Genomic DNA, 17,015 nt, shown 5'->3' with positions numbered 1-17,015 from the left:
TTGCTTCTCTCCTGGATGAGTTTCCACCCGTTGGAAGTTCATCTCAGAGTCTGGATCCCGAGGACCGAGTCCCAGGGCGGATTCCTCTCCCCACAACGTTCCCTTCCTGCCCCCCTCCCGGCAGTCAAAATGCTGCCTTCCCTGGCAAAGAGCGAAAAGCAGGAATTGGGAATTCTGTCCTGCTCATCCTGGGAATTCTTTGTCCGATTGATGGAGCTGAAATCCGAGGGGGATCCGACCTGGAAGGGATCGGGAGGGATCTCCAGGCCGTGAGACCCAATCAATCAATGGAATCTGGAATTGGGGGGGGGGCTCCATCCCTGGAGGTCTTCAAGAAGAAGGTTGTGGAATAAGGACTCCTGCCTCTAGCCCAGGAGGAGCGCTCAAGCTCTGCCTCCACTTTGCTCTAGGCTCCCTCTGGGAACTGAAAGGGCATCTAGTCCACCCCTCCAGACACACTAGAAAAAGGAGGCTCTGGTTGAGAATCATGAGGGGGTCGCAATAGGAAGTCCGCTCTCCCCTCCGGAGCTGGCATGAAACGCCCCCCTAAAATGCAGCCCCTCCCACCCCGATTGAAGGGATTGTTCCTGCCCCCCCCCTCCAACTTTCTCCGCTTCTCACTGCGCCGAACTATCTCCTCTATCGGGCGAAGTCAAGGGAGGTTCTGCCCGGAGACCGATGACGCTACAGAAGGGAGAAATCCCATTGGTCCCTCCGCTTTTCTGGGCCCTCCCAGTTCCGAAGTTCGAGGGAAACGCCCCCTCCTCCCCCCCCCCCAATCCAGACCCCCCGATTCCGCCTCTGGGGCTGGGAGCCTCCGCGTCTCCGTCTCTGGTCTCTCTGGGGCGCTTGTGGGGCGGCGTCCATGGGCTCCGCTGGGCTCCCCCTGATGCTGCTGCTGCTATTGGCGGGGGCGCTGGGCCGGATCCCCGGAAGCGAAGGGGGGAAGGAGACCCCCGGTAAGGAGGGGGCTCGTCGAGGGAGGAGAGGGGCTGGGAGGGGCCGTCAGAGCCCCTGAGGGTGGGGGGAAGAAAGGGGCTGGGACCCCAGAAGTGGGGAAAGGGGTCGAGGGCAAGAGAGACGGGAGCCTGCAGGAGCCTCGATCTCCGCGTGGTCTCCGCCCCCTCCCTCAGGAGGACGGAGAGGGGTCTCGGGAAGGGAACCAAGGTGGGTTAAGAGGCAGCTGGGCCCCTCTCTCGACCCCCCCCCCGTGGCTGGGGGGAGGGGGACTTTGCACACCCCGAATTAGCGCCTGACCCCCAAAGTTTCTTGCACTGAAAGAGGAAGGAGACGGGAAGCGAAAGCGAAAGAGGGAAACAGGCATTTTCAGAGCCGAATCCACAAAAGCCATCAAAGGTATAAGAAAAAGAGATTTTTTTTGACAAAAGTGTTTTTGCAACCTCGGTTTTTCTTCTGAATCTCCATTTTTTTAAGGGGAGGGAAGAGTTGAGCTGGATTTCTTCTTGGGGGAGACGCTGAATTGGGGAGGAGACCCGGAACCCCCACCCCATATTCCCCATTGCTGAATCGGGACTTGGAGGGGAGGGGGGAACTGAGGGAAAAGGATATTGGGGGGGTCTGAATTGCTCCCCTAAGAGCCCCTCCCTTTGAGACAATCTGGGGGGGCTGCAGGGGGGTCTGTTTGGACGGGGGAGTGGAAAGAGGCGTCGACAATCATCCAAAAGTTGCTAGTGGGGCTGAAGATGGGGGCGAGGGGGGAAGAGAAAAAGGGAAGGTGGGGCTTGAAGGGCGGGGAGAGCCCAGGAGCATGGGTGTGGGTATCCTGATTGTGACCCCCCCCCTTCCCTTCTGCTCCCAAAAAGAAGAGGGAGAGAGAAGCTTGGATATTCCTTTCCTTCCAGCGCAGGGGGGGGTCTCTCCCCTCCCCCCATATTTCCTGCCAGTTTGGGGGGCAAAGAGGCCCCACCGGGATCTAACATTCCTTGCAGACACTTAGACCAAGTGCTGGACCAGCTGAACTTCTGCCTGCCTTGTTCCACCCTGGGAAGATGGGGGGATCCCTCACTAAGCTCCTCCCCTCCCTCATTTTCCTCCCCCCTCCCGACCCCACCAAGGGGGAATCCCTCTGGGACCGACGGTTCCCCATCCCTCCTCCAGGGGGCGCCTTCCCGTAGCCTCTCGCGGCAGGTTTCCCTCCCCTCCTCTGACAAGCCTGTGTCCCTCCTCGAGGGGAGGCTGGGGACCATGGGCCCTGGAATCCCTCCTGATCCCCTTCCTCCTCCTCCTCCTCCTCCTCCTCCTCCTCCTCCTCCCCGCAGCCCATTTCCTGTCCCAGGGGACGTGCGAGTGCCGCTTCCTCTCCTCTCCGGAGCTGGTATCAAACACCTCCCTAAAATGCAGCCCCCCCACCCAGACTGAAGGGATTCCCCCTCCCCTCCAACTTTCTCCGCTTCTCTCTCGGCTTCGCACTATCTCCTCCTGTGGATGAACTCAAGGGAGGCTCTGCCCGGAGACCAATGACGATGAAGAAGGGAGAATTCCCATTGGTCCTTCCGCTTTTCTGGGCCCTCCCAATTACGAAGTCCGAGGAACCGCTTCCTCCCCCCAAACCAGACCCCCCCAATTCCGCCTGTGGGGCTGGGAGCCTCCGCGTCTCTCTCCCCGCTCTTTGGGGGCGCTGGTGGGGCGGCGTCCATGGGCTCCGTTGGGGTCCCTCTTCTGTTGCTGGCGGGGGCGCTGGCCCGGATCCCCGGAAGCGAAGGGGGGAAGGAGACGCCCGGTAAGGAGGGGGCTCGGAGGGGGGAGGAGAGGGGCTGGGAGGGGCCGTTAGTGTCCCTGGGGAAGGGGGGGAAGGGGCTGCGACCCCAGAAATGGGAAAAGGGGTCGAGGGCAAGAGAGGCGGGAGACTGCAGGTGCCTCGATCTCCGCGTGGTCTCCCTCGCCGCATTTTCCCCCGCAGGACGAAGATGGAGCCCCCGTTCCCTAATTATGGCCGAGGTGGGCGAGGGTCGTGAGAAGGCAGCCGAGATGGGATAAGAGGCAGCTGGACTCCCTCTCTGCCCCCCGTGGCTGGGTGGGAGGGGGACCTCGCGCACCGCGAATTAGCGCCTGAGCCCCGAAGTTTCTTGCACTGAACGAGGAAGGAGACAGAAAGCGAAAGAGGGAAACTGAGGCATTTTCAGACCTGAATCCACAAAGGCCAGCAAAGAGTATAAGAAAAAGAGGGTTTTTTTTGGCAAAAGTGTTTTTGCAACCTCAGTTTTTCTTCTGAATCTCCATTTTTTTAAGGGGAGGGGAGAGTTGAGCTTGGATTCCTTCTTGCGGGAGACTCTCAATTTGGGGAGGAGACCCAGAATCCCCCACCCCATATTCCCCATTGCTGAATCGGGACCTGGAGGGGAGGGGGGAACTGAGGGAGAAGGATATTGGGGGGGTCTGAATTGCTCCCCTAAATTCTCTACTCTATCCCTTTAGTGAGGGGGGCTGGAGACCCTCCCTTTGAGATGGTCTTGGGGGGCTCCAGGGTGACAGAAAATAGGGCTGAACCCACAAATCACGCAAAGTCAGCCAGTAGGGGTGAAGTTGATGGGAAAGAAAATTTGGGGGTAACTAGGGAATTTGTGGGTTCTTTTCTCCCCAAGATCTCCAGACCCCCAAGCCATCTAGGTCAAACTTGAGCAGTCCCCCTCCAAAGAGTGGGGGGAGGGAAAGGACCCCCTATCTCCTGCCTACAACGGGGTCCTTTCAGCAGCCCCACCAAGGCTCCCCACCCCTTTGCCCCCCCAATTCAGGGGACCCTGAGGGCCCAGATAAACCCCTGGGGGTCCTCAAGGCCCCTCAGAGAACCAGGGACCGGCTTTCAAAATGACCAAATGACCGCAAGGAATATCCGTCCTTCCACCCTCCACCATTCAGTCAGAACTGAAGAAGCTTCTGGGATGAGAAGCGAAACGTCTTCAAGGGAAAACCCAGGAAAGTCCAGCTGCCTTTTGGAAAAGCCCCTTTGGGCCAAGCGAGACCAGGGGGAGGGAGGGTCTCTGGAGAGCCCCCCCTGCTTCCCCCCGCGGCTCCCCTCAGCCTTTCGGAAATCTCCGCAGACCCAGCCTGGTCTCTTCATGGGGCGCCTTAAGGGAGCTTAAAGGGGCATCTAGTCCACCCCTCCAGGCACATAGAGAAAGGGGGACGGTGGTTCAGATTCATGGGAGGGGGCGAAAAAGGAAGTCCACAACCCCCCCTGGACACCCCTCTAAAGCTGCAGCCCCCAAGACTGGAAATCTTCCCCTCCCTCCCCTTCTCCGCCTCTATTGGGAGGGATATTGGGGGGGGTCTGAGTTGCTCCTGCAAACTCCCCCTTTAGTGAAGGCGGCTGGAGCCCCTCCCTTTGAGGTGGTCTTGGGGGGCTGCAGGGGGGAGGGGGACAGAAAAGAGGCCTCGAAAAGCATCCAAAGGCAGCTCGTGGGGCTGAAGATGGGGGGAAGGGGAAAAGGGAAGGTGGGAGTTGAAGGGGGGGAGAGCCCAGGAGCATGGGTGTGGGTATCCTTCTTGTGACCCCCTCCTTCTGCTCCCAAAAGGAAGAGGGAGAGAGAAGCTTGGATATTATTTCCCCTCCAGCCCAGACGGGGGTCTCTTCCCTCCCCCCATATTTTCTGCCGCTTTGGGGGGGAGATCCAGCGTTCCCTGCAGGCGGACGGAGGGCTGGACCGGCTGAACTTCTGCCTGCCTTTTTCCACCTTCGGGACATGGAGGGGGGTCCCTCTTTCCCCCTCCCTCATTTTCCTCCCCCCTCCAGACCCCCACCAAGGGGGAATCCCGATGGGACCGACGGTTCCCCATCCCTTCTCTAGGGGGCGCCTTCCGGCAGTCCCTCGCGGCAGGTCTCCCGCCCCTCCGCCTTCCCGTCGCTCCGCCCCTGCTGGGAACCATGGGCCCTGGAGTCCCTCCTGAGGGCTCTCTTCTTTCTTTCTGCTCCACCCCCCCCCCCACAGCCCATTTCCTGGCCCAGTGGAAGACCGAGTGCCATTTCTCCAACGGGACGCAGCGGGTGCGACACCTGGAGCGGCAGTTCTACGACCGGCAGGAGATCTCCCGCTTCGACAGCGACCACGGGAAATACGTGGCCGTCACTCCGTTGGGGCAGCCCGGTGTGGACAAGTGGAACAGCGATAAGACCTACCTGCAGTACGAGAAGGCCTCCGTGGATCGCTTCTGCCGACACAACTACGAGGGTCTCCAGAGGAATTCTGTAGTTGGCCGGAGAGGTGAGTGGGGGAGGGGGAGTTCCACGGGGGGTGGAAAAGCAGGGACCCCCCCCCCGTTTTCCTTTCGTTTCTTAGGACTCTCCCGGAGAAAGATTTGCCCCTTTTTTATTCTGTGCTCTCCGATCTACGGAATTTATTCATTGGTATTTATTCATATTTATTGCTATTTATTGATAGTCCTAATCCCTTCATCTGGATGGTGCACGATATAACATCACCCCTAAATAAAAATGTATAAAAAATAAGGTTAAAAAATAAATTATCTTTTAAAAGTTTCAAATTCTACAAGGATGACAATCAATCATGCCAAAGGGAAGAAATAGATTCCTCTCCTTCCCATGGGTCCCATCATCTTCCTTCTCTTCTCACGGTCCAAAGTTTCCCCTCCCCAGAAAAACTTCTTTCCAGAAAATTATACCAAATATTATATTTTTCTTTGGGGGGCTGGAATCCAGCAAGATCTCTCTCTTGCCCACTATATAGATATATTTCAAGATAATCTGTATGCTATATAATATTTCAATATAATATTTTATATTAATAAATCAACATTTCTTTATTGATTTACTTATCAACTTTTGAAACCTTCTCTCTCCATCTCCCCCACAGAGGGACTTTGCATGGTGTACACATAAAATATAAAACCACCAAAATCATCTATAGAATTTCAGATTTAAAAGGCAGGAATGATTAAAATCCAGTGATAAAAATCCATGAAAGGGGGGGGGTTGGCTTCAGAAGGCTGACCAGCCCCACGGCTGCCTCTTCCTCCTCTCTGCCCCCCCCAAGCAAAGCCCCAGAGCCCCATTTCCCCCCTTTCCGGAAGGCCAGGAGTGGGGGAGGGGCTCCTTTCACCTCTGGGGCCTTTGGGATTTCCGGATAAAAAGTGAACTTCCAAAGATCTGGAAAAGGGAATCAGGGAAGGCTCTTTCGTCTGCTGGGCCCTGTCCTTCTTTCAGTTCTTTTTATCCTTTATTCAGAGTCAGTTGTTCATCCAATGTTGGGGGTCTGGGAGAAAAGCCCCCCTGAAGCCCCCTTTTTGGTCACAGACTCGGCTTCACCTGCAGCCGAATCGCTTCCCTCTTCGTATCTGGGAAGGTTCCTCATTTGGGGGCAAAGATTCAAAAAACCCCCACAAACATTAAAACTGAATTTCGGGCCTTCATTCAGTCCTGAAGCCTCAGATTGTTTAGTTCCCTGTTCCAGATTCCTGGCAAATTGCGTACATTTGTTGTTCTAGTTTTATTTGTTTATATTATTATTATTTATTTCTATCAACCGATAAGGTTTCATTGTGCAAAACAAGTGTTTCATCTGCGGTGGTTGCCATTTGTTGTTGTCAGGGTCTCCCAAAATAACATGCTACCAAAGAATTAAATAAGATCTTTCTTCCACGAGAGAAAAACCACCAAATCCCAAGAGAAAAAGGCATTTTACAGGGAGATGCTGGGCATCTGCTCCTTCCAGAAATTATGGAATATTTAAGGGGAACCGACACAGATTTTGTTCTCCGCATATTCAGTCTGGAATTCATCTTTACTCCTAAATTCTTAACTGCAAACCTAGGAGGATAATTAACTGTTCATAAAAAAATCCCGACCGGATCCCAGGATTAAATTACAAATAACCAAACCTTTAAAAATTGCATGTTCTTAAACTTTATATAATGAGCTGTTCAACAGAGAATCCCTCAACGGAGAGAAACGTTGCTAGCAAAAGTTCTCTGATCTGGAGTGGATCTAAGAAGGACCCTCTTGGGGGGCTCACTCAGCCCCCCCCCCATTAATCCACCTAAGAGTTGTGCCATTTGCTGAAGGAGGAGATCAAGAGGGATCCCTTCCAAGGCTCTTCTGTGATCCTGGGATCTGCCTAATCTCCTCAGCCACCAACTGCCCCCACCTTCCCTTTCCCCAAGATCCCCCCCAGATCCTTTCCCCCCTCCCTGTCTGGAATGGGGCAACTCACTGCAGGACAATTCAACAATTGTATTTAATTATTTAAAATAATTTTAAAAATGTTTTTTAAATTTTTGTCCTTCACATTTCATTTTCCTCCTCCCTCGGCCTCCTTCCTTTCCTGATTCTCTTTCTCCATTTCTTCCATATTGTGTAACTTTTGTACTGCATTGAGTTGGCTGAGTTGTCCTAGACCCCTCCCTGCCCCCCATCCCAAGCAGGAGGGTGGGACCCCTCCCCACCTCCCTCCCCAGGGGAAATGGGGCTGGGAGGGAGGCCGGAAGCTGCAGGGAGAGGTTGGGGGGGGGAACCTGGGCAGAAAAAACCAAAGGTTCAAGTACAGATTAGGCGAAACCTGGCTCAAAATCAGGGGGTCCTCATGGGGAGCCTCACACTGGAGGTAGTTGTTGCATTCAGAGGCAATCCCCCCTCCCCCCTCACACCTCCTGTTCCTCCCCATCTTTTAACTATAATTTTATCTTGACTGGGAATTCCATTTTGATTGCTATAGAAATATTTATCTGTTAGGATTTTAATGTTTTAATGCTGTAAGTCAGGGCTTTTCAACCTATTGATGACTGATTGTACCACTTTTAGGATACATGGCAATATTCGAGTACTACCTAGCAAGGTGTCAAAAACTTGATGACCAAAAAAAACCCACCCCGTGTTCAAAGTTGCAATTTCACTGAAATGATTTATGACCATTTTTCACACTTATGACCATTGCAGCATGCCCAGGGTCATGTGATTTATATTTGGATGCTTGGCAACGGATTCATATTTATGATGGTCACAGTGTCCCAGGGTCATGTGATCCCCTTCTGCAACCTTTTGACAAGCAAAGTCATTGGCAGGGCTGCTGGTGGCTAAGTGCTAAGGCGGGACTTCCTTCCCTCCCTCCATCCCTCCTTCCCTCCCTCCCTCTTTCTCATTCCCATCTCCTTCTGAAGGACGAATTTGACCCCCCCCCCCAATTTCCCTTCTTCCATATATTCATTGAACAAGGAAAAGCCACCAGAGACAGAAAAGACAAGCCATTGAGGGAACTAGCTTAAAAAGGCGCATTCCCCTTTAAGAATTAGCTACTGGCTAAAAAGGAAAGTTAAGGAGTACAGTTGGTACTTAAGGAAGAAAAAAAATGTAGTAAGTATGGCTGCTGGCTAAGGCAGCCTCCCCAAATGTCTCCATTTGTAAGTACAGGCAAAATCCATTCAGGAGAAAAATACTTCAAAATCCCTTGCAGCAAAACTTACACATAACAATAGCAGAGCAGTAGAAGCTAACATGACACATCAGCCATCAGCCAAATAGAAATTGCCAAACACTCCTTAAGAACACAAAATCCCCAATGCACAAATCCCAGAACTTCAAAGTCACAAAAGCACAAAAGAATCCTTCCACTCTCCATCTCCCTCCTTGTCTCACCTCCAGCCAGTGCTGCCTTTCTTCTTTGCTGCCTTTCTTCATTGCTGCCTTTCTTCATTCCTCATGGAGAGCAACTCCTCCTCCCTACGTTCCTTGCCTCTTGGTGGCTGCCAGCACAGGTGGCTGCCACAGAAGTTGTAGATCCACTTGTGGCCGGCCTGCTTGATCTCCTCTCCTCCCCCCACCCTCCTCCTTCTTTCCATTCTGTGCAGCTAGAGCTGACTCCACCTCCTCCCAAGGCTGCTTCTTTTTCTCTCTCTCCTTCTCCCGACCCAAACTGCCTCCTTTTATAGCCTCTCCTGTCTCCACACCCTCCTCCTCCTTTCTCATGGGAGAGGGGGTGAGCTGGAAGTGAGCCTGGGGCCTTTGCCTCGCCCCAGCCACTCTGCAGCTCCAGAAGACTCTCTCACAGTAAGTCCTTGCCTGTGCTGGCTCGTTCATTCCCCCACTACACTTGGCTGGGCAGGGCAGCATACCATCTGTCATGTGCTCATGTACCACAGGTGGTACACATACCACCAGTTGAAAAGCCCTGCTGTAAACTGCCTAGAGTCATTTTATCATGAGATGGTGGCAAACAAATTTAATAAATAAATAAATGTTCCAGTATTCTACCTATTTTTTTTTTAAAATGTGGTTTTCTTTTGAATGGGATCCCTGCAATTCTCCAAAACATGCTGTGTGTCTTCCCCATCTTCTGGGTCTCTTTCCGTCTCCCACACATCTGGCAGGAAATTCCTTCTGTTTTGGGGCGTTTCCAGTATTTATTTCTGTTGGACTTGTGCAATTTGATGATGGAAACTGATCCCAACCAGGAACGATTTATGTTTTTCCATCTTTCAGGATCCCATTTAATTTCTTGCTGCAATTTGCTTTGGAAATGACTTAAAACAAATAATATTTTCAAAACTGAAAAGGGCTCTTGGCCTGAACTAACCAACTTGGTCTCCTGTTCTGGCCCCTCCTCTGTCTCCCCCCCATGTCCCTTCTCCCCCTCCTCCCCTCCAGCCAAGCCAACCATCTCCATCTCCCCCACCAAGCTGGACCCCACTTCCCCTAACACCATCCTCCTCTGCATCGCGAGGGGCTTCTACCCTGTGGAGATTGAGGTTCGGTGGCTGAAGAATGGGCAGCCAGAGAAGGAGGGTGTGGCCTTCGGAGAGGAGCTCCAGAATGGAGACTGGACCTACCAGCTCCATGTGATGCTGGAGACCCAGCCCCAGCGAGGGGACGTCTACACCTGCCATGTGGAGCATGCCAGCCTGGAGGCCCCCATCACCGTCCAGTGGGGTGAGCCCCTCCCCTCCCCCTCTGGGGACCCCCTCCGGCCCTTAGAAAGGGGAGAGACCCTCCCTGTGGGGGGAGCTGGGATGGACCCTCCTGGGGGGGAAGCTGGCCCTGATCCCCCTACTCAGTGAGGCTCCTTCTCCTTCCCCAGAGCCCCGATCCTCCAATTCTGCCAGGAGCAAACTCTGGACGGGGATTGTGGCAGCCGTGATCGGGGTGATCTTCTTTGCCATGGGGCTCTCCCTCCACCTGAAGAGCAAGAAAGGTGAGTCTGGGGGGCTGGATGAGAGATTGTGGGGAGGGAACCATCCAGGGGAGGCCTCTCAGCAAGCTTAGCAGATGGCAAGGAGGCCCCCTTGGAGATTTGCTTGGGAAATTCTGTTCTTTGAGGGTCTACTGTATAAGTGAGCATCCTGCAACCTATTATGGGCTATCGATAGGGAGCCCCCCCCCCTGAGTCCTCCATCCCATGAAGGGTCCTGATTGGGTCTTTTTCTCATTCCAGCAATTCCCATCCAGCCTCCTGCAGGTGAGTTTCTCGTCAAGTTATAGATGTTTCTTTAATATTCATCAATTGATCCTTTAAAAGAAAAATGTGCCCGAACAAAACATCCTAGATGTGGATAACACAATTTTTTGAAATTTTGGGCAGCTTTTCATTACAGAGACCTGAAAACAGTGCAATGAAAAACAAGCACACACACACAAACACTAAAATCTGGCCCAGGAAGTTTCCAGGTTTTGGGTAATTGCAAAAGAGAAGGGAAGTCTCCTTGTGACATTTCACACAATTTCTGGCAAAGTGACACCCAGCTTTGCTACCACTCCCCATCCTGGCCCCATCTTCTTTGTTAATATGAAATGTCTGGGGGGAGGGAGACCTCCTTTCTTGATTAACCTCCCAGTTAAGTTAATTGGGAAAAATTCCATAAGCCTCTGGAGATGAATTGCTGGTCCTTTGCATCCTTTTCCTCTTTGAAAAAAAGGGGGGAGAAACTCCCTCACTTTGTTCCCACCCATCAACCACCCCCCTGCAATGTGGGCCTGTCTGGGGGTGGCTGAAAGAGAGGAATAATAAGCTATTTACACTGGTTTCACTTTATTTTCTAATTTTCTCCCCATCTCTTTTTTTCTACAGCACTCATGAATTAATCCTGCCGTCCTTCCTGCTTCCTGGTGGGAAAGGAAGGGGCTTTTTTCCATTAGCTGATGAATTTCTGACTCTCTTTTGCAACCTCTGAAAAATGGAGGGTCAAGATTTTAAATTGGGGGGAGGAGGAGAATGGCAGCCTGGAGCTTTTCCTGCTGAGACCCCTCTGGCTTTCCTTTGAAGGCCTCTCTTTCTTGTGAGGGAGCGGTGGAGACCATCTAGACTGACCCCTGGGACTTTGGACTTGCTTGTCAGTCCAGACACCCAAATCTCTCCCGGCTTTAAATCCACAGCAGCTTCATCTTCATTACTCTTCATCCGAATCCCTTCCCTTCGCTTTGCTATAAAAGAATAAACATTGTAGGAAAAATCCTGGAATTCCTCCTTCCTCTTCCTCCTCCTCTTTCCTCCCTCTTCCCCGCAGGAGGGTTGTTGCTTCTCCCCTTCCCCTCCCCAGATTGACACCTCCCCTGCCTCTGGATCAACCATCCCAGCTACTTCAGGTCCAAAGTCAAAACTGGTTTGGGAGGAGGGTTGACAGATCCAGGGAGGGGAAGGGGCAGGACTCTCCTCCTGCTCGGAGGCCCCCTTTCTCTGCTTCCCCTCAAGCCTACCTTTGAGGACCAAGATGCCAGAAGGAGTGGTCCCCTTCAAGCACTTGTGGGGAGCCATTGGGGGACACCTGAGACTCCCCCTACACTCACCCAGCCATTTGTGCCATTTCTCTCCTTCACAACTGGAGGGTCCTGCCCCATTTTAGCACCCAGCACCTCCCTCCCTCCACCTGAGGCCTTTTCCAGGACTGCCCACCTATCACCACTGCCACTCCACAGCCCCTACTTCCTTTGGGTCTGAAGCCCCCTCCCTCTGGGCAGAGGAGACCCCTAGAGCAGTGTCTCCTGCACAGTTTGAGGGTCCTCCTGCTTCATGTCCTGGGTGGAGGACCCCATCCTGACCTGATGGTCTCCAGCAGAGGGAGTCCTGTGAGAGTCTCACGTTTGGCCCCCAACTGGAGCTCATCTGAGACCCCCCCTCAGAAAAGGCCCTGAGTGGTCCTGTGGCCAATGGCCTTGATCTCTGGAAAGGTCGCCCTGATGTCCATCTCCCTGGTCTGAGGGCTCCTGGGCAGGGGGTGTTGGGAAGGGTGTCCTCCCCAGGGCCTCTTGGGGCCAGAGCAGAAAGTCCAGCCGAAGCCATTCCTGGTGTAGGAGACATTTGCCATCAGGGGGGAGGGAGAGCAGTTCGGCAGGAGAGAGGAAAGATCAAGGGGGCAACTCTGAGTGGAAGACCCCTCCCTTCTCCCCAGCACCCCTAGATGCCCCTAGATAGCTCTCCCACTGAGCCTTGCCCCCTCCAGAAGCCATCCAGACTGCTTCTGCAGGATTCCCCTGGCATCAATCTCCAAGGGCTGATTTTTTTCCCTTCCATTCCTCATCTGGGGCACATAAAGAATAGGTCGGTGGAGGAACTGTCTCAAACACAGAGAAGACTTGGGCTTCTGTCAATAACACCCCCTCCCTTGGAAGAGGACCTGTGGGTACCTGGAAAAGGGACAACACCAAATGTATCAATTGCAGAAAAAATAATGAGACCAGACTTCCTTAAGATAAACAAAGTCATGTGTTGGTGATTGAGGATTTATTGCTCAGAGGAACTGAACCAGCAGTTTGCAGAATGGACAGTCAAACTAGCAGTTAGCTGTTTCCCAGGAAGATGAGAGTGAGAGGCTTACTAAAAATAATCCACAGATTATTTTATTATTCCTTTCTCCTCTTTCATGTGGGGATGAATGATACACAAAGTCCCTGGAAACAATATCAAGAGATTATGAGCAGGTAGAGATTTAAAGCCAAAGAGATGGGAGCACAGGTGGTGTCCCCTTCTGTACTCCCAATAAAGGTCAGCATCCAATGAGGATACGCACAGCCTTTGAAGTCAACTCCTGGCTTAGAGGATGGTTCTGTCGAGAGAACTTTTTATTCTTGGACTATGGTCTACAATACCCACATGAGGGGCTTCTGGCAGGGGATGAGCTACACTTCACAAGAACTGAGAATGTTGTCTTCGGAAACCAACTGGCTTGTCCTATCTGAAGGGTCTTAAACTGAAACCAAACGAGGAGGGAGATGGATTTTTTAGAAGCTAATTCCAAGCACAAATCTCTGGGCAATCAACCAAATGGAAAGGAAAAAGGAGAACTCAGACACAAAAAGAGGGGATGTGGAAACCAAACACAGGGTCAGTCAAAAGGGACTCAGATGCTTCTACACCAATGCTCAAAATACGTGGAATAAACCAGGGAGAACTTGAAACCCAAAGATAGGTATGACATTGCAATCACTGAAACTTAGTGGGATGAAACCCACAACTGGAAGGCACAACTTAAGAGATTTAATGTCGAGGAATTGCACAGGAGCTGTTCAAATGAAGTGAGAGACAATGACACAAACTTGTAGTTTTACATCCATATATATATAACATTTATATTGCACAGCAGCTGTCCAAATGACACAAACCTGTAGTGTTATATAAATCTATTTAGCATCTATATTCACAGCAGACAAGATAATCAGGAACACAGGAACATCATGAGATAAACCAATCAGCAGACGGAGCACACAGAAGAAAAGGGGGGGAAAGGGGGGAAACGCCCCCTTTACACCCACAGCAACCAATCATAGTGTAGATAACCTCATACAGGAGCCAGCACTCTCCAACCAATCAACTACAACTCTGTGTCCCGGCCCATTGTCCACTTTACTGTTCCATCTACTAAATTTAGTATCTTAACATTTAAAGTGTTGAAAAGAAAGAGATTTAATAAAAGGTGGAGTTGCGCTATATATAAGAAATAGCTACAGAAATGCTACAGAACAAAGACAAAAATCTCATTGAAAGCATTCGGGTTAAAAAAGGGAAAACAGAACGACATCACCATTGGTGTGTACTATAAAGCCCCCCAACCCAACAGAGGAAATAGATGAACTTGTTCTTAATCAGTTAGCTAAGGCATGGAGAAAGCACAGTAAAATAGCAATGGGGGACTTTGACCACCCTGACATCAACTGGGAGACAGTTTTTTGCACCTAGTGGGAGATCCAGCAGGCTCCCGATGAACCTAGCAGACAACTTTGTCCCCCATAAAGTAGAGAAGGGAACTAGGGGGTCAGCCCCACTGGACTCCAATTTCCCTAAGAGTCCTAGGCTGCCTCAACAGAGGGACAGAATCAAGATTACGTGAAGTGTTAATACTACTTTACAATGTCTTGGTAAGGCCACATTTGGAATATCGCAACCAGTTTTGATTGCCACGATGTAAAAAACAAGTTGAGACTCTGGAAAGAGAGCAGAGAAGAGCAACAAAGATGATCAGGGGACTGGAGGCTAAAACATACGAAGAACGGTTGCTGGAATTGGGTAAGTCTAATTTAACAAAGAGTGGACGAGGGGGGACATGATAGCAGTCTTCCAATATTTGAGGGACTGCCCCAAAGAAGAGGGAGTCAAGCTATTCTCCAAAGCCCCTGAAGGCAGGACGAGAAGCAATGGATGGAAGATCTGGATTTAAGAAGTAATTTCCTAACAGTGAGAACCATTAATCAGTGGAACTGCTTCCCTCTGGAAGCTGTGATGGCTTCATCACTGGAGGCTTTTAAGAAGAGACTGGACAGCCATTTGTCTGAAGTGGCATAGGGTCTCCTGTGTGGGCAGGGGGCTGGACTAGAGGACCTCCAAGGTCCCTTCCAGCTGTGTTATTCTGTTACATTTTTGCACAGCAGATTCTGGATGCTTCCCATCTGGGGCGTCTCCCCTGGGCACTGAAATCAAATGTGGAGAAAGGCCAGGAGACTCCCAACCACTTTAATTCAAAGCCTTCGGGCCAAATCCTTCCTTAGAGACTGATCCATTTGCTCCCTTTCTTTCCCTCCTTTTGCTGCCTAGGAAAAATGGTCTCCTTCTGTTTCCCATAAGACCTCCCTAACTCTGTTTTACATTGGTTTTTTTTAATCCAGTGTTCTTGCCATTCTTTGCACCGGTTTGAAAGCGTGCTTTTTAAAATGGGAATTAACCAATTAGATTATTTCCCCCATTTTGATCAGTGTGCCACAAAGAGAAGGTATTTTGGAAGATGAAATCAAACACTTTATATGACAGGTAAAGAAGCAGCAGCTCCTTCATTTGAGTCTTGTTAGGGATACGCTATTTTCTCTCTTCCACAAGGGCTTTTTGGATGATCTGGAGAGGAAAGACTCCCCGTCAGCAGGTGAACATCCCTCCCTCAGCAGGGCTGATCTCAGCAACTCTACAAGGCCAGTCCAGGCTAGTCCTGGGATGAAGCGGTCTGGAAATCCCAGAATCTCTCTCTCTCTCTCCTCTCTCTCTCTCTCTCTCTCTCTCTCTCTCTCTCTCTCTCTCTCTCTCTCTGTCTGTCTGTCTTATCTCTCTCATCTCTTTGTGTCTATCTACATCTCTCCCTCTCTATCTCATCTGTCTGTCCTATCTATCTATCTATCTATCTATCTATCTATCTATCTATCTATCTATGTATCTATCTCTGTCTGTCTGTCTTTCTATCCTCTTTCTCTCATCTCTCTCTCATCTATCTATCATCTCTATCTCTCTATCCCCCTCTTTCCTTCCCTCCCCCTTTCCCTCTTTCTCTGCCTGCCACCCTCTCATCTCTCTCATCTCTTTATGTCTATCTACATCTCTCTCTCTATCTTGTCTGTCTGTCTGTCTATATATCTATTTATCTCTCTTTCTCTGTCTCATCTCTCTCTCATCTATCTTTCTCTCTCATCTATCTATCTATTTATCATCTATCTATCTATCTATCTATCTATCTATCTATCTATCTATCTCTATCATCTATCTCTTCTTTCTTCTCTATCATCTATCATCTCTATCTATCTCTCTACCGCCCCCTCTATATTATCTAGCTATCAAATTTATATAACCACCCATCTCACAACAAGTGACTGGGTTGGATACACAAAGCTAAACACAGGTATATACATGAAATTATTTAAAAAAACATTAAAAACAATAAAAAAATTAAAAAGAAGAAATATTAGGCGAAGAGTCTGGTTGTTGAGTGCCCTTGTAACTTTGAACAGCCATGAAATGAACTGCTGTGAAGTCATCTCCATCCCCAGCGCTTTAATTGGTGGGGAAAAGACGGGAGATCTCCTTTAAGCAGATGGGCTAAAGATCGTTTGTGCCATCAAATTGGTGTCAACGTTTAACCCCCCCATGGATGGACTTTCTCTGGGGAGCCCCTCCCCCCACTCCTCCAGGTCCTCCCTCAGCATCCCCCTCCCCCCACTGCAGCTGAGCCCCTCCCCCTCCCTGCTTCTCCTCCTTTCCCTCTCTTTCCTTCCACCTTTCCCGGCATCAGAGCCCCTTCAACCTCCCCCCCCCCCGAGAGCCGAGTCTCCCCGTAACGTGTGAAGGAGGAGAATCGAGAATTGGAGCCTTTGGGTCCTTTGGGGACGTTTCTCCAGCCCTCCCTCGGTTTCTTCCCTGGGCTGTCCGGGGTCTCCTCGGGGGTCGGGAGGGGCCCCTCAACCGCTTCAAGCGGGGAGGTCGGAGGACCGAGGGGGAGACTCAGCCACGGGGAGAAGCGGGAGAGTCCCGGAGCTGCCCCGGGGAAGAATCCGGGCTTGTTGCCTGCTGGATCAGGGCCAGTTCCTCGGTTCCGCTTCGGGGGAGCCCAGCGCTTCAGGCCGGGGGGGGGGGGAAGCGAAACTCCAGCACTTCTCCAGCTGTTGGGGGTTGTGGAAACAAACAAAGTTCCTTTGTGTGTTTGTGTGTGTCTGTGGGGGTGTGTGTGTGTGGAGGGCTGGGGGGGCAGGAGGAACTCAGAGAAAATCAAAATCTTCCTGGGGAAACAGGAAAAGAGTCCAGGAGTTCTGCTTTGATCAGGCGAGCGATGGAGCCCCCCCCCCAGACGCTGCCTGGATCTGGGACCCACTT

At 51.3% G+C, this 17,015-nt stretch overlaps 1 protein-coding gene and 1 pseudogene across 1 annotated transcript; both read left to right on the top strand.

Moving 5' to 3' along the window:
• The first annotated feature begins 779 nt into the window (after nt 1–779).
• Nucleotides 780–11,417, top strand: LOC120320054 (rano class II histocompatibility antigen, A beta chain-like). The gene is made up of 6 exons (XM_039369477.1): nt 780–959; nt 4,947–5,219; nt 9,611–9,892; nt 10,041–10,154; nt 10,395–10,418; nt 11,028–11,417. The coding sequence occupies exons 1-6, from the start codon at nt 866–868 to the stop codon at nt 11,039–11,041; spliced, it is 801 nt and encodes a 266-aa protein (XP_039225411.1). The 5' UTR covers nt 780–865; the 3' UTR covers nt 11,042–11,417.
• The window catches only part of LOC120320056, a 164,849-nt pseudogene continuing 150,175 nt past the window's right edge, over nt 2,342–17,015 (top strand).

The sequence above is a fragment of the Crotalus tigris genome, unplaced genomic scaffold (genome assembly GCF_016545835.1).
Source record: "Crotalus tigris isolate CLP2741 ecotype Arizona unplaced genomic scaffold, ASM1654583v1 scf7180000021153.787222678:297777, whole genome shotgun sequence".
NCBI classification, from domain to species: Eukaryota; Metazoa; Chordata; class Lepidosauria; order Squamata; family Viperidae; genus Crotalus; species Crotalus tigris.
Note: the sequence above shows the minus strand (reverse complement) of the source record. Positions and strands in the feature narration are given on the sequence as shown.

Bases quoted from the DNA above. Each gene is read 5' to 3' on its own strand.
- LOC120320054 (XM_039369477.1), top strand. From the start codon at position 866: ATGGGCTCCGCTGGGCTCCCCCTGATGCTGCTGCTGCTATTGGCGGGG. The intron at 960-4,946 runs GTAAGGAGGGGG...CCCCCCCCACAG, and splicing joins AGGGGGGAAGGAGACCCCCG to CCCATTTCCTGGCCCAGTGG. The intron at 5,220-9,610 runs GTGAGTGGGGGA...CCTCCCCTCCAG, and splicing joins TTCTGTAGTTGGCCGGAGAG to CCAAGCCAACCATCTCCATC.